The following is a 19856-nucleotide window of genomic DNA, read 5'->3' as shown; positions in this document are numbered from 1 at the left end:
TTACTTTTATTTTGAATTATGAGTCACATACGCTTCCATAGACATTGAGATGGCAACTGATAAGAAATACGGGGAAAAAAAGAAACAATTTGAGCACCATGAGCATCCTATGACCCGACACAGTTTTTTGCTAAAGTTTTGCAGCATTTACATCCTTTTTGGTCATTTGGTAGATCAGAGTTCAGGTGAGCGTCCTTTCACACCTGCCAGGTAAGTCAGAAGAAACAAACTGTGGTGTGGACCAAACAGACCAGTGTGAAAGTGCAGGGAGCCTGTCTAACTGGCTTCTGGACTGCATGCAGCAACACCAGGGCGTGTCTGAAAAGGAAATGTTCTTTTTCAACATTTAACATTTAAAGAAGAGAAGTTTTGTCTTTGTTCACACTGAAGTGTTCAGATATTACAGCAGCTGTAATGTTGCTGCTCTCTTTTCACTAAATTAAAAAACCACCTCTTCCTTTGTGTTTTTTAGACTAGAATCTATGCAGGGGTAGGGAACCCTGGTCCTCGAGAGCCACCTTCCTGCATGTTTTCCAGTATACCCTGCTCTGGCATGTTCTTATAGGCTGGGCACACCTGAACCAGGTAATTGTTGGAGTCCCTACTCATGACTGATTACCTGGTTCAGGTGTGTCCAGCCAATAAGAACATGTCAGAGAAGGGTATATTGGAAAACATGCATGAAGTTGGTTCTCGAGGACCAGGGTTCCCTACCCCTGCTCTATAGGATCAGTTAATGCTGAATTTTTAAAACCGAGAAAATAAACTACAACTGTGAAGAAACCAAGATTTTTTTGAGTTATTTAAACTTTCTCATCCTAAAAGCTTTATTTTCAGCAAAAAAATATTTACATCAAACCAGGAGAAACAAAAGAAAGGCGAGCTGAACTTTAAACCCAGATGGAGAAACTGGATTATTTGTTCCATCTCTAAATCTGGGAAGGAAGTAAATGCTAAAAACTCACGTCCCATTAAAGCAAAACAGTTGAACCAGTTACAAACCGGTGGCCTTTTACAGATTTATTCTACAAAAAGAGGAAATCTTTTTTTTTTTTGTTTTGTTTTTTGCATTATTGTTCTATTGCTTGTGTTCTGATGAAAGAGCAGAGTCACCTATAAATGAAGGCATTCCTGCACAGCTGCACCCGTAGAACCGGTTTGGTTGGGAGCGCAGTGAGAAGGGAGGGGTCAAGGAGGGAACAAGGAAAAGACGAGTGACTGCAAACGGACTGAAACCTGACAGGAGATGAAAACCCTGTGAGATAAGCGAAGACAGCCAAAAAGGTAAGATACTCGACCTGAGATGGAAATATATTCAGCTAAATTGTTAATTTAATTATTTGATGAAATTTACAAAAAAATCTGAGCCTCTATTTAAAAATGTGATTGGATTGATTTAAAAAAAAAGTAAATTTAACCTTAATTTTAACATGACTGAAGTCAAGAGAGCCCAAACTGGAAATACAGACAGGAGATGACACTAACCTGCATAAACAGCTTGTGAAAAAAGGACAAACTTGTGTTTTAAATTAGAAATGTTGCAAATATTCTGTTTTAAGTGAATCATTTAACCTTTAAAATCATTCTAAATAAAAGTTTCAAAAAGAATTGGACGACTGAAATAGGAAACCAAATCATAATTAAGTCAATATTTAGTTGAAGTATTGAGTCGTTTGGGTCTAATGTCGGAAAATCTTAGCAGAAAATCTCATTTGGGGAGATTTGTTCTTAAATGTTGAAACGTCGTTACCTAAAGCATGTAAAGTTATGAAATCATGAGTGCTTCAAAAAAAAAACTCAACAATTTGCCACATAATAATTTTTAATCTATAAAGTACTTTTGGGTGCTGTTAAAAAATATTTTGTCTTTTAAATTCTGAAAAAAATCTCAATTATTTTTGTTGTTTCCTCACAATTTGCTTTCAGAGTTGACCATGACTCCCGGGGGTATTACCTCAAAGTTAAGAACTGATCCAATAAAAAAAAAAGGTCCTTTTGGGCCCAAACGGTCAAATCTGATTTGATTTGAACATTTTTTGCCACATTCCTGAACCCTGAGCTATGAGCGACCTTAGCTAAACTGGTGTGACCTGCTCCTGCTTTTCTGTTCCCATAGAGAACATTTGTAGAAAATATTCCTGACATGAATTTAGCTGGTTATGGTTCAGTCTGCTCAGATTTCTGTTCAGTCTTAAGGTAGTTATTTAACAATGTGAAGCATCTGGCAGGAAGGCGCCGCTCACCTTAAAGCGGAATAATCCGCGTGACGTAAAGATGTTTCCTTTTCAAACTTTACAAAGCGTCTTAAGATACACAACTTTGTCATACTGACGAAACTTGAGCGTCATTTCATTGTATGAGCTTAGGAGAGTAATTTGCTGTTTATTTAGCTGGTGTTGGTGCTTCAATTCTTATTTTTTTCTCTCTTCATCTTAAAACATTTGCTCCTCACCCTCTGCTAAAGAAACCTATTTATTTATTTATTTTTAATAAGTGAAGTATGTTTTCCAGCATCGGGAGTCCTTGAGGACTCTTTTCTTGGAGCTTGTGAAGAGTGTTACACGGTTCCTAATGTTTGCCTACAGTAAATAGGTGGAAAAACGACAGGCAAGTTTGTTTTAAGAGCATTTGTCTCCTTGAGGAGGGCGGCATTCTGGCACACAGGCAGCGATCCAACCAGGCCTGACTTTCCGGATCTAGTCAAACTCCCCACACGTGTTGCGTCAGTGTCTGTCTTTGTGTGGGAAGAACCTCATCCTATGGTGACTTTATAAAAGCAGGAGGAAATTTGACCTCCACGGGTTCCCGTAAATTGATACTCATTCCAAACTAAAAGATTAGTGAGTTGAAAGTCTGGAACTTAAATCAGTTTTAATACAGGTTGCTCACAAAAGATTTGGCATTTAAACAAAGAGTTTAAGGCCGGGTTCACGCCGCACATGGTAGTGGTGCGGAATGGAGGCCGCTTCCATTCGCCGCCCTTGTTAACCTACGGTGTAGTACACACCAGGCGTGAAGCGCCGCGGTTCTCTGCAGCCGGCTTGCGCAGTGCAGCAACGTTGCTGGCGATGCTCAAACACAAAACTTTTCAACGTATTGTAATTTTTCACCCATTAATACGATCGACGTAATTCCAGCAGATTCTGTTTTATGTTTTACCAACGTTTTGTTAGTTTTTGAAATATATGGATTCTGGAGAAGCACACGACATCTCTTGATTTAATGTAATAAACAGCTGTAAAGGTTTATTTAAAAATTTCAAACCAAAGCAACAAGCATCTTATTTTCTTCAGCCACAGTGGAGCCTCATGTAGCAAATCCCTAGTTAAAAAATTTTGAAAAAGGTTTGAAAAAGTAAAATATGTAAAAATGGGACGAAGAAAAGACGGCAGCGGACAGCTGTGAACATAACTGCAATGTCATGCTTGAAAAGTGTTACATTGAAGTATTGCTTCATATTATCATGTTGTATCCTGCAGTTGGTCTAGAAAAAATGCACACCACTGGCAGATTTCTTTAAATTATATATATATACATATATATATATACTGTGTGTGTGAAATGAAAAGGGGAAATTGCTCTCCTTTTGCAAACTAATTTTATATTTTATTTTGAAAAACTTCCTTGATAAGATTATTTTTTTTACAAGATGGAAAACGTTTTTTTTCTTGAAACGAGATTGTTAAGCCTTTCAGAGTAAACTATATTCATATATATGATAATATATTACCTTCGGCACACTAAAAAATATATTTTTAATTAAATATGAGTTATTTTCCCACCTAGAAGAACAATTCGATTGCTGAAGCTTTACCTTTCTCTCCTTGTCCACACCTATTTTCTGACGTCATCCTAGAGCTGGCCTTAGCGTAATGTCTGCGTTTCGCTAACAAAAACAAACAACATCCAAACTTTTGCAAAAATGGATGTGCAACTAAAATTAGATTGTTTTGCCAATCGCCACTATGGAGAAAGTAGGTGTTTGTGTTAGCTAGTAGTGCAGACTCTTCTTGGAAGGGGCTGTTCCCCACTTGCCTACGTCACAATGTGAGGACCCACTCATTTTTGTGGATAGGAAGATGCGAGTGCTCAGGGTTTTAGAGGAATGCAGATGCGTGAATGGATCAAAATACCTCTTTGGGGTTGTTTTTGTGAGTAATTAACATTATAATACACTTAAAAGCACAAAAAAAGTTTCAGTTTTTGCAGTGTACAAAAAAAAAATGCTTCTTAATTTGAGTATTTCTATTTTTTACCAATGGCTTGGAGAAAAAACACATTTATGCAGCATTTTACAGTAACTTTTTTTGGAAATTATCTAATAAAATACAATAAATATGTACCTAACTACAACAAAAGTGTTGTGTTGCTCACACTTCTGCTGTTCTCTGTTTCTCCTGTAGACTGTACAGTGATGTCGCTCCCTGGTTCTGGTCTGTGCGAGGATCAGTTCACATGCTCCATCTGTCTGGATCTGTTCGACAACCCGGTCTCCACGCCGTGCGGCCACAGCTTCTGCCAGAGCTGCATCAGCTCCTACTGGGATGGGAAAGGAGGCGGCGCCGGAGGAGGGCGGGCCGCGAAGCCGTACCACTGTCCTCTGTGCAAGGAGTCCTTCCGCAGGCGACCGGAGCTCCACATCAACCGAACCTTGAAGGAAATCACGGAGCAGTTCAAGCAGATGGCCAACAGTACGCTGGGGGGCGAAGGAGTCGGGCAGGTGGACCCTCCCACTCCCCGACAGGTGACTCCAGTAGAGCCGGACGGGAGTTATGACCCACCGCCTCCCTACATCGCACCTCCCAGGTACAGATCTAAAGGTTAAAGGTGATATGTGCCATGATAATGAGTGAAGTAAACACAGGAAAATAGAACTTCCTAAAATCCTTGTTTCTCTGAGGGTTATCAATAAACTACAAAAGAACAACAGTTTTTTTTTTAAGTTTTAGAGCCTGCCATAAAACATATTCCAATCTTCTACTGTATTGTTGAATAATCAAATGTTAAATTTTCTAAATACACTAACACTCTAAAATTGAAAAGCCAAATTCCAAATCAAAAACGAATAAATTGTGAATTTAATTTAATTAAATTTTCAGAGTGACGTGCTTCTTTCATCCACACGCAAAGATGTTGACACATATTTCCGTAAGAAAATCCAGTGGCAAAAACTGCTCGAAGCAAAAGCGCCACTGACGTTTATTAGTTTGTGGTTTGTAGACCTGAATTTTTAGTCTCTGTTAACCTTGCTAGCTGACATTTTTATTCTTCTAATTTCCTTTCAAGTCCCACTCCAACTCTATTTTTTTCTATTTAAAACCTTTCTAATTGGTCTTTAATTGTTTTTGTGCAGTTTTTAGACAAAACCGAAACCAAAAACCTGAGTCATTCTTTAAGACAGTTTCTGCAGAGCAGCAGGAGTTCATCAGAAATTTCCCTCTGCATTGTGGGTGAGACTGTAGTCACGGGAGTTGGCTCTGGTAATTTCCCAACATCCCTTTGTTTACACTCTCTCCCGCTAGTGTACAGCCTCTCACAAGCTGACATTAGCATAGAAAAAACAACAGTGAGCAACATCAGAGCTTTCTAGCTGTACAGTTATGATCCAGATGGCAAACAAAGGAAAACAAAGATGTTAATGGATCTATTTGTCTGCAAGTGGATGCATCAGAATGGAGCAGAGCAAGGAGCTCGAGGCCCGGACATTTCAGCTGCTGCATCACAAATCTGGTTTTCATTTCCTCCTGATCCAACACGATTTGAATAACGAAATACTCAGAAATGCAGATTTAAACTTAAATTGTTTTATATATGTCCTCCATCATGAGAAAAATGTTACAAGAACATGTTAAAAAAAAAAAAAAAACATAACGTTCATTGGATTGGGGCTTTAACGGATTTGGTTTGTCAATAATGTTGTCTTTTATCCTTTCTGTATTGATTTAATTTGTTCTTTTACTAGAGATTATCAACTTTTTTTAAGGGACTAAAGATGGAAATTAGCTTGAAATGCTATAATCTTATATATTTGCATTTTTAAATGTTTTATCAATATATGTTGTCCCTGTCTTAAATAAACAATCAATCAATCAACAAACCGGATGGATGGATGGATGGATGGATGGATGGTGATCAATATACATAAGCTGTACTCTAAAAAATCCAACTTCCAGCTTGTTCAATTCTTTCTCTCATATTCAGATCCTTGAAATCCATATAATCACAAAAGCAGACAAAAAAACCCAAAACAGTCCATTAAATTTGGCCAGAACAAGTCTGATCAAAATAGTTATCTGCTAACTGAGATGCAGCCTCATGTCATGTGATTTCCTGAAGATTTCCTAACTGAAATCAAAAGGAGTTTTGAAGGATCCCAGAAATATAAATCTATGTTCTAAAAAAGTTTAGTGACAAAAATGCATTGGAAATTAACAACTAAAATTTGTAGCATGTATGAGTACATTTGAACCCAAAATGCATTTGTTAGGCTACTGTGGCACTCTTAAGTGAACTGGTATGAGGCTAGAATGCATTGATGGACCAAAACACCCTGACTTAATGGGGAAAAAGTAGGGAAGACTAAATTAGCATCGATTTAATTTAGATTAGTTGGGTTTATGAATTTATGGCTTAAGTGTGCCTAGACGTCGGGCTTTTTACATCCCTGCTGACATCATGTTGGCTAAAGATTCTCCAGATGTATTTGTTACTGATCATAAACCAATTAATTCATGTTTATTTTCAGGTTAACAGCAGTAGTAAGTTGAATAAAGATGAATGCTCACCACAGTACATCTTAGAAATAGCAAATTCTGTTGTTTAAAACCTTTGGAAGGAGGACATTAGCTGCACCAGGATGATCCTGTTTGGCACCGAGCGTCTTTTATTTTGAAAACAGTCACAATTGAGAAAATGACTTGTTTATATTTATATTTCTTTTTTTATTAATGCAAAAAATATTAAAATGTATATTTATTATAATATCTTATATTCATGTAATTATGTATAGCAGTATCAAATTTTCCAAAATGGTAAAAAAAACTGTTAAAGGTTGCAGACACCTGGTATAGACTGTTTCTTATTTAAAATGTTATAAAATTGGAAAATATATTTATTAAAAAGTTTCTAAATACTTATGCCTGGAGATATCCCTGAAAGATGGCACCATAAATCAGATTCAGTTGTACAGGTTTTTGAGAAATAAAGTAAATTACAAGATGTCATTCTTGGGATGTTGACTTTACATTCTCACGTTTAAATAAATTCCAAGTAAGACCTGCAACACTGAGTCACAGGGTGGCTTCTTCAAGTTGACCATAAACAATTTCAACCTTGAAGAAAAGGTTAAGTGATGCTCATGGGAGTCTTTTCTCTTTTTTTGTTGATTCAGGGTTACTCCGAGAAGACCCAGTGACGTCTCTCCCAACCTCCCGCTGTGTCCCATCCACATGAGAGGCCTGGAGTTGTTCTGTCGCACAGACAACATCTGCATATGCAGCCTGTGCATGGAGACGGCCGGCCACAGAGGGCACAACGTGGTCACCGCCATGAGGGAGTGGCAGATCAAGAAGGTAAGTGTCCCTTGATTTAGAATTACTTTAAATTAAAAAAACAAATTTTTTTTTCATCTGATTGGAAATAAAGTCAGGTTTGAAAGGGTTAAAATAAGCAAAAACTAGATCGTCCTATTCCTGATTTTGCGTCTTCGTCTTGTGCTTCTTTAAACTCCTCCAGACGCAGATTGGCATAGCTGACACGGAGCTGAGAGAGCTGATCGTCGAGAGGGAGAGGAAAGTCGAGGAGGTCCAGAACTCCATTCGAGAGATAGAGGTGACTTTTTACGGGCTGGTGGTTCAGGTTTGAGTAAACAAAAGTCATCATGACTCATCTTCAGAGCAGACAGCTGACGTTCCGTAACTCACTGGGATGTCCTTGAGTGAGAGCCTGAACTCTTATCTCATTGTGCAAAACAAAGACTCACATTATAAAGTCCCACTCCGATCCACTCTTAGACCATTTTAGAAGAATTCTAAGTAGTCTTTTATTTATGATTGTGTCGTTTTTTTTGGCCAAAATTTAGAAACCAGTGTAATTTCCTAGGACATAGTTTCTGCAGAGTGGCAGTAGTTCATTAGAAATTTGCCTCTGTGTTGTGGGCGTGTCTGTTGGAGTGGAGTAAGGCCACCGCCGCTTCCCATCATCCATCTGTGAATAGGCTCTCTCGCTAATTTACAGCCCCTCACGCCCTCAGACTAACATTTTTTTGTAGTTATTTTTTTATGTTTTTTAAATTGTATTTTATTTTTATTAAACAAAACCAGACTAACATTACCAATCTACAATTGGAGTAATCGTCATTGCTAAACGTTTTTTTTTTTACAATTGTATTTCTTCGTTTGCTCTTGGTTCACATCAATTTGAATCAATAAATACTCATAAATGCAATTTTAAGTATAATTTTCTAAATATTTGTCCTCCATAATGAGGAGGAACATAAACAAGAACATGTTAAAAAGACCAAAAGTACAATTTCCATTCAATATAAATAACAATGACTACATTTTTCTGTGTATCTATTATTTATTCACTCCTCATTCATACTTGTGACGGTGAGCACCAACACTCTACTTTAATCAGGTCGCTGCTGAGAGGGAAACAGAAGGAACGGTCTTCGCTTTTGCTCAGCTGATCTCCATTCTGGAGCGGTGCCAGTCTGACGTGTTGGAGGTAAATAAAACTTGTATCTTACAGTGTCTGGATTAAGCGTTTGCATAAATGTACTTAAGACTTTTTTATGGTGCTTTTAGGTGATTGAGATGACTCTTCGCTCCGCTCAAGTCAAAGCTCAGAGTTTGCTGAAAGAGCTGAAAGAAGACATCGACATGCTCAAAAAGAAGAGTTTAGCTATGAACCGGCTGGCTGATTCTGAAGACTACATTACCTTTCTGAAGGTACTAAAGGGCCTCTTACATCTCTTTATGTAGCTTTAAAGAAAAATGATAACAATTTGAATAAATATTGGATTTGTAGTTTCGGTTAATTTGTTACATTTAATACAGTTTTATCTTTGTTGCTTAGATTTTTATTGTATTACATAAGAACGCGAAATTACAATAAACGGGTTAATTGCATTTATTGTAATTTTTTTATTGAATTCTACACCAATGTTGTCGCATTTACATTTGATAGTTGAAGGAGAAAAAGGTTAAAAGTATTTTTTTATTCAAATAAATCTGCTGCAGCAGATAGTGTTTTATTTTGAAAGGAATTTGGATGTGCTGCTGTCAAAAATTACATCATAAAAACATAATATTATATTTCAATAGTGTAAATATTAAAACGCAACATGTTAGAAATGAAAAGCTATAATGTATATAATGAATTATGTAACTTATTTATTTAGTGTAATATTTTTTTTATTTAGTTGTAGTTTATATTTCAGCAATTCTTTTCTATTGAATTAAGAATTTACTAAATGCAATGTGTTGGAGCTGCTGGGATGGTTTGTGGATCACTTAAGTAGATCACATCTCATCTTCACATTTTACATCACAACTTATCTTTTTGGCATTTTTCTTTTAGTCCTTCCCTGCTCTGGCCACGCCTACCACTCCAAAGACCTGGACCAATATCTCTGTTTCATCTCAGCTGACGTCAGGTGTTGTTCTCAAAAACGTCAATCTGATGATGAACCGCCTCCAGGAAGAGATAAGGAAGCTTCCAGAAATCTGTACGTCTTTAGGTTTCAAAAGAAACTGGAATGTTCATCTTAAGAAGCCATTTATTCATGAAAAAAATAAAAATAAAAATTGGGGAATACATTTTTACAGACATTTTCTGGGACTTTGTGAATTGTTATGTTTTTTTTATGGATCTTGTCCTTGTTTGTAGGCCGACAATCCACGTCAACCCACTTGGTTCCAAGACCAAACCCAAGTAAGACTCAGCCTGTCTCCATGACCAAGGGGCGGAGCTAAAACCTTTTATAAGGGGGGTCTGGAGGGGACAGAGGACTTTGGAAGGGGGGGCAAGAGTGTTGAAGGCCATTACAAATGAAAGGGTCAAAAATACAGTTTTATTATTGATATTGGTATTAACATTAAAACAGCAGTTCTTTTATCTGGTGTGCTACTATTAATGCTTAAATAAACTTGTATTAATGATTTATTCATCTTTGTCAAAAATTATACTAATATTGACTCAAAAATGGAAGAGGGCAAAGCTTTTTGCAAACCCTCTGTAGCTCCGCCCCTGCCATTAACTGTTTGATTTTACCACAGAAATGAGAATTAAATGAATCTATTTTTCTTTGCAGGAGTTAAAAGGGTTCAAGAATATGCAGGTAGGGGTTTTCAAACACACCTGCTTTGATTTTTTTTTTTTTTTTTAGTTTCTGATTGAATTACTTGTTTAAAGAAAAAAAACTAACATTAACTTCTTAAAATTCCTCAGAGAACATCACTCTCGACCCAAAAACAGCCCACCCGCGTCTCATCATTTCAGCCGATGGGAAGCAGGTGCGCTGCACTGACCACTACCAGGGGGTGCTGGACTACCCAGAGCGCTTTGACAGGGTGGTGTGCGTCATGGCCCACCAGGGCTTCAACGCAGGACGCCATTACTGGGAGGTAGGTTTGTCCTCATTCAGAAAGATTCTGTTGTTTGACTCACTCAATGTTTACCAGTCGACCAATTATCTCAATTTCAAACTTTTATTTTTCTTAACAAAGTAATGAGGTTGAAGTTTATTTGAGGATAAGTATAGCAAAACTCTTGTGGTTGTTTGATTCTACCTCATTCTACAAAGGATCCCATTATTTATTTATTTTTTTTATGTAATAATTCTTAAACCACCCAAATGTTTAGTTTCTTCAAACATCAAGTCAATGATTTTTCTGTGAATATAAGCTAGATCCACCGATTTTTATGCTGGATTTCATTCCATAAATATATGTTCCTCAGAAACTTGATTTATTTTGCAAATTCTTGACAAACAAATCATGCCAGATCGATTCGAAACTGAACCATACTCACTTTATGTGTCCATGTATTTGTCCACAGGTGGAAGTTGGAGAAAAGACTGACTGGGATCTTGGTGTTGCAAGCCACTCTGTTAATCGTAAGGGGAAAATCACGGCAAGCCCCGCCAATGGATACTGGTTTCTCAGTCTTCGGGATCGGACCGAGTACGTCTTCCGAACAGATCCTGCAACCAACCTGTCGGTTAACATCAGACCCTCTCGGATCGGAATCTACTTGGACTGCGATAAGGGGATGGTGTCCTTTTACAACGCGGAGGCCAAAGTCCTGATCTACACATACTCAGACAGTTTCCCGGATACCATCCATCCATTCTTTAGCCCCTGCACCAACATGTCAGGGCAGAATGAGGCTCCATTGGTCGTCTGTCCACTTACAATAACACATTGAAGAAAGACCACCTTCCTCTATCTGTGAAACACCAACATATTTCATGTCTGTAGTGAGGCGACTGATGACTTTAATTCTTCCAATGTGAGACATTTAACGACAGATCAAATCTGTAAATGTCAGTGTCTGTCAGGGATCTTGAATTCATTTGTTGAAGTTTACTTAGAATCAGCAGTAATCAAAACGGGCCTTACTGAAAAAAAACACAAGATCCTTTACCATCCAAGTTTGAAGATTGAGTTTAAAAAATCATGTACAGGTATTATATGGTCCTTCAAATACTTTGTGTGCTTGCATTTTGTGGAAAACTAAGGACTGTAATGTTATTTTGGATAATCTCCAATTTGGCGATCAGAATGACCAAATAAACTGATCTGAAGACATAAAACGTAAGAAAGTAAACCTGGAAATACAGTGTAAATATTGTCTGAGGATTGCTTTACCTAAATGTTCTTTTTCCTGAAATAAACTTGATGATTTTCTCTGAAAATTTAATACTAAGTGAAAACAATAGTTGTAAATAATTGATAAATCATACCAGCCAAACTTTTTTAATCCCCATTATTAAGGGGTGTCAACACATTAATATTTTTTGCACAAATGTATTAACTTTCTTTGGTGGTGGTTGAATTAAAGATGGACATTTATTCTACTTAAAATGCATTTGGAATAAAATAGAAAAAATGGCATAAAAAGTATATGACACATAGAAAATGTTTTCTAATAAAATTTCACTAAGGCATAAAATGTTAATTTGAAAAGTGTTTTTGTTACTAAATATTTTGGAATGATAATGATCTGGAGGGTTGCTGGTTCATTGACAGAATTATGGGGGGAAGATTCCAAGCAGTCTTTTCCTCCTCGTAGCACCACTTTGGTGCCCATGACTACAGTTGCTCAAGTGAAGCTTTTTAGAGGAAGTGAGAGAACTTTTTTTTAAACTAGTATTTAAATATTCAATAAAGCAAAAGACAAAGTTATCATGGGTTTTTTTGACCTGCGTACAGTGATCATGTCACAAGTTAATCATGAAACTTGTACATGAACAAATCCTGCACCCAGTTTGAGTCACAGTTCCCGGTGATATCAGATGATGAAGAATCTGGTGCTGATAATGAAAGCAGGAAGTGGTTCCTCTTCTGAAGTAAAAGTGTCTCTTCTTTATTCTTGTTAAAGACCCACTATGATGCAAATTGTGTTTTATGGCAATTTTAACATATTGTAGTAGCATTTTTCTCCTGATAGGGGACATATATAAAGAAAATTAAGATTAAAATTGGATTTCTGAGTATTTATTTGCTGAAATTGTTGTGGATCTGCTTGTGCTTGTGGCAGTGACGTAGGTGCTACAGTCGGAGGACCACAAGCTCCCTGCTTGCTCTATTCCAGGGGTCTGCAACCTTCAAATCTCAGAGGTTTTTGGGTTGATTTATACTGACCACAATCCAGTAGGAGCCACAAAAAAATCAGAAAAACAAAACACTGATTTGCATTGATGTTGTTGTTACTATTACGATCAATATATATATAAAAAAGAAATAAGAAGACAAAATAGATTTTTAAAAAAATATATGATATAGTTTATAACTTTTGACTGGTGTTCACATGGCTTCCTTTCAAAATAAGACACCCTGTGCCATAAAATCATGTCAGTGCTGCAAATGTAGCAGTGAGTATTGATTTTAAAAAAATAAACAGTCAATTTTACCATTTGTGGTGGTGCGTTTCAGCGAGAAATTAATAAATCTAACTAAAAGTAAATCTGAGCTATGTTGAAGTGACCCTTACGCTCTCTCCTTTTTTTTTAACTTTAAATTTTTTTTCAATAATAGACTGTCCGTCTTATAATCCGGTTCACCTTAGGTATGAAATCTGGTTGTGCTTACTGACCTCAAATGAGTTTCTATGGTAAACAGGACTAAAAATGTGTCTAAATGTTTTCATTTTGGTAAACTGTGAATGTGAACTGCTTGATGGATTGTTGGAGCATTATGGGTATTGTAGTCAGGAGCCTGTGCTTCAGCTGTTTGTGATTGAGTTAAAAAAAAGGTTGGACTTTTTTGACCATGTTTGCTTAATACACCTTGTTGTCCAAAATATATATTTCTCTTTAAAAAGGAAAACATTTCTTTAACCACAGAGCCACAATGGAGGGGTAAAAGAGACGCATGTGGCTCCTCAGGTTACAGAGCCCCTCTCTATTCCAATACATCCACTTGAAGACAAATAGATCTATGTACTACATGATTTTTGCCTCTCTTGCACCACTGTGGTATCAGTTCATGATAGCACAAGTGCACAGACTTTAATTTTTTTTACACTTTTTAATCTGTTTGCAAATGTGTTCTTCTTTGGAAATGGACAGTTATTCTTTATATCTACTCAGACACCTTCTTCCTCCTCATTTTTGGTCTCCGGGCGCTTGGACATCTTATTTTTCATGTCTATTTGTGATTTATTTTCACGCTTTGTATGAAATGTTGAACGCAATTTTTAAAAATTGCATTTTTAAAACGCATTTTTGAGCTTTCACACTGGTTAGCTGCTCACTGAATTGAAGTGAAATTTTGTCCCTGAACTGATTCTGTAAGCTTCCCCTTTAAGCAGAGAAAATATCTTCACATCTTCACATGACCCCATGCGAGTTAAAAAAAAAAACTTCTCGTTTTAGATCAGAGGCTGATTTATGTATCAGGACTCTTTTTCACAAAACAACTTGCACCAGCGTATCAGAGGGCAGGGCTCGTCTCTTTCAGTTTCCGTCTCAGCCTGGAAAACACCTGAGATCACCATGTTACTCCTCACATACGACTTCAACTGCTTCCCCTGGAGCTCGACTGCGAGGCCGATTCTCTGAGCGCCGGTGAGTTCACGCTGTATCCTGACTTTGTAAATTTCAAGATGATTTCCCGGTACTGGTTTAAGTGTTTCTTTGGCTCTGCAGGCAGGTCTCAACATGATTTATAAATGTTTTACTAACATTCTTTGTTGCAGTCCAGACTTCAGCCGCTGCCTCACTTACTGCAGAAGGAAACAGTTTCAGCATCTAAAGTTCTATCACATATTTTGTTGCTTGGATTTTAATGAACGGAAATAAAATGTTATAGGTTTGTAAATAGATTAATCCAGAAAAGTGAAAATAAAGTCCTTTCAGTGACACAGAAGTTGGTTATTCCAATAACTAGTAACTGGTTTTAGTTTGAAGTCTCGATTCTACAAAATGATTTACAATGTGTTTACATGTTCAGGGGTTTGACAGAGAATTTTATTTAATCAATTTACAATTAAGATACATATATAACCCAGTTAAAGCAAGTCCAGATTTTCAGTTCTGAGAGATATTTTTAGTCTTTTTCAAAGGAAGCACTAACGTTGTTTGATTCTCTCCAGGCTAATTTCTGTTATAGTTCTCTTGCTTTGGTAAATTCACCTAAACTCTTGAGTACTGCAAACAACCAGTCTAGTTTTCTTAAGAACGACAATCTTGAATCATTTCAACGTTGGTGTGAGCGTAGACAGACTTTCTGCTGACCAAGGCAGAATAGAATAAATTTTATAGAATAGAATAAATAACATGAATCTGAAGATGGTCAATGGACTTTACTGAGGAAGCGTTTAACTCACAGTATAGTCAAAAGATTAGCAGGCCTGACTATATTTCTAATGTATTTCATGTTTTTTCTTCTGTCCTGGAACTACTTTTTTTTTGGTTCTAGTCTGAACAGGGTTTGATTCTGTCTAGAGATTGTAGTGTGAAAGCAAACCATATAGAGTCAGAAATTTTATCAGCATTCCTTGTTGTTTCTAACTACGTTTGTGGGACCATCTTAGAGTAAAAGTAACCAAAAACAGGAACTCAGCTTGCAAAAAAAACAAAATCAACTGAGTTGTTGACTGGAGTTTCTTTTGTTGTGTTTGTGGCTTTTGTCAATGCTAATAGAATGTTTTTAACTCTTTTAGTACTGAGAGGAGGAGGTTACATTCAGATCAAGAGTCTGAAATCAAAACATTCTGAGAAGTTTGAAACACATAAACAACCCGCACAATATCCTCCAGTTTTACCATGCTGGTTTCTGAACATGTTCTAGAACATGGGTCTGTAAACTTCAACACTTAAAAAGCCATTTAAGTCGGATTCTTACAGACTACAACCCAGTACGAGCCACAAAGTCTTAAATCACACCTTAGAAAATAAGATGCTGGTTTGCACTAATATTTAATTGTCGGTATTATGATAACTATGAATGGAATATTGATTTTTTTTAATAAATAAAACATAACCATAAAGAGAAATAGCCTTTTTTCAAAATAACAAACTATAGCTTTTGACAGAGGATCACATGAAGTCCTTTCAAAATAAAATACATCCTTCACATCTCAATGTAGTAATGGGTAGTGTGATGTCAGCAGTGATTTAAGAAAAAAAAGTTTATTTTACCTTTTGTGGTGCATCTCACCCTGAAATTTGTAAATCCAATTAAATCAGAGCTGGTTAAGTGACCCTTACTGTATTTTTCTAACAATATGGTGCACTTAAAATCCTAGAATTTGTTTAAAGAAATGAATTTTAAAGAATGAAATTTAAAGAAAAATCTGTCTGTTTCAGTCCGACTCAAAGTCGAACTGCTAGTTGGAGACTCACAGTGTTTGACTACTTTCAGTTTTTGCTTAGTTTACAGCTACTTGTAATACAAAAAAAATTTTTTTAAACAGTAGAGCGTTAAAAGAGCTGCATGTGGCTTACTCTCAATTGGCCAAGAGTTTCTTGAATTTATCCAAGAACGGTAACTTCAAAATGACTGTCTATGCCTTTTATTCCAGCTCTTATTTTGAAGCTCTTTCTATATCTTGTCCTTTCTTTTTTTTTTCAGAAATGGCGGCTGACAACTTCCTGCTGCCTGAAGATCTTTTCCAGTGCTCCATTTGTCTGGATGTTTTCAAAGATCCGGTCAGCACGCCATGTGGACACAACTTCTGCAAGAACTGCATCACCGAGCACCTAAACTTGGACGTTCCACTTCAGTGCCCCATCTGTCGGAGGATGTTCTACCCCAAACCAGAGCTGCAGACCAACACTCTTATCAAAGACATGATTGATGCGCTCAGACAGACAGCTCAGAACAGACCGGTGGAGGTCCACTGTGCTGTTTGTTCCAAAACCAAACAAAAAGCACAGATCTTCAACACAGCGTGCCTCTTTCTGGTTTTTATCCTCATAGTTTATTGTATTTCTTTGAGAGAAGCCTCTTCAGGAGGGAAGTTGGAGAAAGCAGACAAAAACTTTCAGGAGCAGATCCAAGAGATTGGTCAGAAGATTGAGGAGCTGAGACTCTCAGTGCAGCTCTGTGATGAAGAGGAGCACGTCACCAAGCAGAAGGAAACACAGATGCAGTTCATCGAAGAGCTAAATATGAAGGAGCTCTCAGAGGTAGGGCAGTTCTCCAATGACCATCTGAAGCACAAGCTGGAAGAGGTGATGGAGACTCCAAACCAGCTGGCGAGAGTCCAACAACACGCCATAGAAGTGACCTTTGACCCTGATACGGCCCATCCGGGGCTTATCCTGTCTGCTGATCGGAAACAAGTGAGATGCTGCGATTTCAAGAGGAAACTTCCAGAAAACCCAAAGAGGTTCACAGAATCTGTCTTTGTTTTGGGAAAGCAGGGTTTTAACTCAGGCAGGTTCTACTTTGAGGTTCAAGTCAAAGGAAAGACAAAGTGGTCAATAGGAGTGGCCAAGGAGTCGGTCAGCAGGAAAGGAGACATTAAGCTGCGTCCTCAGAACGGTTTCTGGACCCTCTGGATGAAGAGTAGAGGAGAGTACAGAGCTCTGGCAGGCCCGTCGGTGTCGGTCCCTCTCAGGTCGGCTTTCGAAAAGGTGGGAGTGTTTGTGGATTATGAGGCGGGTCTGGTCTCCTTCCATGACGTGAACAATGCGGCTACCATCTACTCCTTCACCGGTTGCCATTTTACAGAGAGACTCTTTCCATTCTTTGATCCCAGTATAAACAACGATGGTCAGAACTACGCACCACTGATTATCTGACTATTTTTGAAATATATTGTTGCTACTGCAATGACTGACTCTTGTGCTTGTGGATATATGTGTCTAATCTGGTGCACTTATTGTCTCTGTACTAAAATTTGAAAGACTGAGACTACATCTGCAGAGACTGAAGACAGCTGGACTCAGAATGTAGACTTATATGTCCCATAAAAAAAGAAAAAAAAAGGAATTCATAAAATAAAGTTTGCAATCATTAACGAAAGCTGTTTGGATACGTATCCCCCAGATTTTTCAAGAAGTGTGTAATAGAATCTCAATAGTATAATGACCAACTTCAATAAAAAAAATGTTCACATGGCATTTTTGTCATGATGGATGACATTGATAAAGAAAATTATGATTAAAATTGCATTTTTTAGTATTTAATTATTGAAATAGTTGTGAATCATACGAATTATACTGAATTATACGAAAATACGAGGAGCTGCAAACAAGTGGAAGAGTGTAAACAAAGGGATGATGGAAAGTGAGTGCAGGCTCACTCACCTCAACTCAGAAGTGATTTTTAATAAACTAGTGCTGCAGAAACCATGTCCGGTAAACAATATATATATTGGCAAAAATTGCATAATCATCATTAAAAAAATAAAAAATAAAACACTGGGATTGCTTTTACAATAGATCAAAAGAACATTGGAGTAGGATTTTGAATGGTGATAAAGTTTGTTCATAACAAGACACCCAGTTTCTGGACTAGTCAGAAAGTCAAGAAAACAAGTTTTTTTTAATATATATATATATATATATATATATTAATAAAATATATATATATTATGTACAAATACTTTGTATGTATAGTCTACTGTTCTCGTCATAACGCACTTATCCCTGGTGGTCTAGTGGTTAGGATTCGGCGCTCTCACCGCCGCGGCCCGGGTTCGATTCCCGGTCAGGGAACGACTTTTTCATTTTTTTTAGTTTTATTAGTGTTTGTAACCTTGACTGGACGTTTCACACTGCCATGTAACGAATGGACTCCTGAAACACATGAATGTCAGCGACTTTAAAGCGGAAATCCTTCTGCATTTTATAAATCTACACGAGATATTTTTCTCACATGCATTCATTTCTTCAGACAGCACGAAATTTGTGTTCATCCAATGCAAAGATTAAAAGATAGGAGTAATGACCAACATTTCTGACACTTTAAATTGTTCTCAGATAGTATTAGACGAAAAGCTGTTTTGAAGGAGTCACTATTACAAGTGAGATAAAACAAAAAAAACGTCCTTTGAGTCGGATTCGAACCAGCATCGTAAAAAGGAATTAAGAAAAAAAAACTTGTCCTCCTTCGAGCCGGATTCGAACCAGCGACCTAAGGATCACTGCATATTTCGCCTACAGTCCTCCGCTCTACCAACTGAGCTATCGAAGGGGCCCGACACACTTTTCGCACACACAGGTATTTACAACCGCTGTCATTCCACGCGATTTTGACGTAAAATCCTGCTTTGTTTCGGGTGTTTGTGATATTTTCGGCTGTACATTTATCTTTCAGGAATTATTTATGGGGTCACCGTAATGTCAGAATCACAAACGCCTTAATTCCACAGCTATAAAACAAAAAAAAAATAAATAAAAAGTTATCCATAGAGGACACACGGTTTTTTTTTCTAACCATAAGGACAAATAAAGGTGGCAGGTGTGCTGACAATGTAGATGAACATATTTGAATCGTGGACACTCAAGCACACATAAATCAAAGTTTCTTGTTAAGTTTCCCTCCTAATTGACAGATCTTAACTGACCCAAAATAACCCAAATCAAACATCTGTGCACAAACTATTTTGAATCTTCCAGACACATTTTTTCCCTCCTAAATACAGAATTTTAATTTGCCCAAATTTCGAAGTGTCCTTGGTGGGACTCGAACTCTCGAACTTCTGTTCGAGGCATTAGAAATAGACGATCCCGAAATTGAAATAGGTTTAGCTAGTTTCGTGTCCGTGACAAAAACGACAACATTCAACTAACCCTTAAAAAAATAAAAGAGAAAGAAAGAGAGAGAGAGAGAGAGAGAGAGAGAGAGAGAATTAACAAAGAACATAAAGCTAAATGGCAAATAACAAACATGACGACAAGAGCCCACCGCGATGCTTACAGCCAACTAAACTTAAGAAAAAGCTACTACAATTTACTTCAAACCAAACATATAAACGCTTGTGTCAAACAACCTAATTTAGCTAAATAAGCAAAGTAACCTTGGTCGTTTTTCTTACCTTTGACAAGCTTTTAGCGACACGAGGCGACAATTGCGCAGTGGACATGCACGCGCGTAGTTTGACACGTTTTTGATTGGCAACTTAAAGATTAAACAGGCGATATGATTGGCCATTGAAAGATTGATTGAACAAACATA

At 37.3% G+C, this 19856-nt stretch overlaps 2 protein-coding genes and 2 non-coding genes across 4 annotated transcripts; 3 read left to right on the top strand and 1 right to left on the bottom strand.

Annotated features, from left to right (window-relative positions):
* Positions 1–677: 677 nt before the first annotated feature.
* Positions 678–11986, top strand: btr01 (bloodthirsty-related gene family, member 1). Its single transcript, XM_024290304.2, has 11 exons — positions 678–1284; positions 4404–4806; positions 7391–7571; positions 7735–7830; positions 8638–8727; positions 8808–8951; positions 9583–9730; positions 9892–9936; positions 10316–10342; positions 10453–10628; positions 11062–11986. Exons 2-11 carry the CDS (start codon positions 4415–4417, stop codon positions 11428–11430), a joined length of 1668 nt encoding a protein of 555 aa, XP_024146072.1. The 5' UTR covers positions 678–1284; positions 4404–4414; the 3' UTR covers positions 11431–11986.
* A 4164-nt stretch (positions 11987–16150) lies between these two features.
* LOC112157527 (E3 ubiquitin-protein ligase TRIM21) lies at positions 16151–17662 on the top strand. Its single transcript, XM_024290306.2, has one exon. It carries the CDS (start codon positions 16226–16228, stop codon positions 17474–17476), a length of 1251 nt encoding a protein of 416 aa, XP_024146074.2. The 5' UTR covers positions 16151–16225; the 3' UTR covers positions 17477–17662.
* Positions 17663–18322: 660 nt separating this feature from the next.
* trnae-cuc lies at positions 18323–18394 on the top strand. Its single transcript has one exon. It is a non-coding gene; the product is annotated as a tRNA-Glu (tRNA).
* A 390-nt stretch (positions 18395–18784) lies between these two features.
* Positions 18785–18872, bottom strand: trnay-gua. Its single transcript is given in 2 exon segments — positions 18785–18820; positions 18836–18872. It is a non-coding gene; the product is annotated as a tRNA-Tyr (tRNA).
* Positions 18873–19856: the final 984 nt, after the last annotated feature.

This window comes from Oryzias melastigma, linkage group LG1 (genome assembly GCF_002922805.2).
Source record: "Oryzias melastigma strain HK-1 linkage group LG1, ASM292280v2, whole genome shotgun sequence".
Taxonomy (NCBI): Eukaryota; Metazoa; Chordata; class Actinopteri; order Beloniformes; family Adrianichthyidae; genus Oryzias; species Oryzias melastigma.
Note: the sequence above shows the minus strand (reverse complement) of the source record. Positions and strands in the feature narration are given on the sequence as shown.

What these genes read in the sequence shown, in the direction of transcription:
- btr01 (XM_024290304.2), top strand. Translation starts at nt 4,415, where the DNA reads ATGTCGCTCCCTGGTTCTGGTCTGTGCGAGGATCAGTTCACATGCTCC. An exon ending in GGGAGTGGCAGATCAAGAAG is followed by an intron (nt 7,572 to 7,734) that starts GTAAGTGTCCCT and finishes AAACTCCTCCAG; the next exon opens with ACGCAGATTGGCATAGCTGA. An exon ending in AAGGAAGCTTCCAGAAATCT is followed by an intron (nt 9,731 to 9,891) that starts GTACGTCTTTAG and finishes CCTTGTTTGTAG; the next exon opens with GCCGACAATCCACGTCAACC.
- LOC112157527 (XM_024290306.2), top strand. Translation starts at nt 16,226, where the DNA reads ATGACTGTCTATGCCTTTTATTCCAGCTCTTATTTTGAAGCTCTTTCT.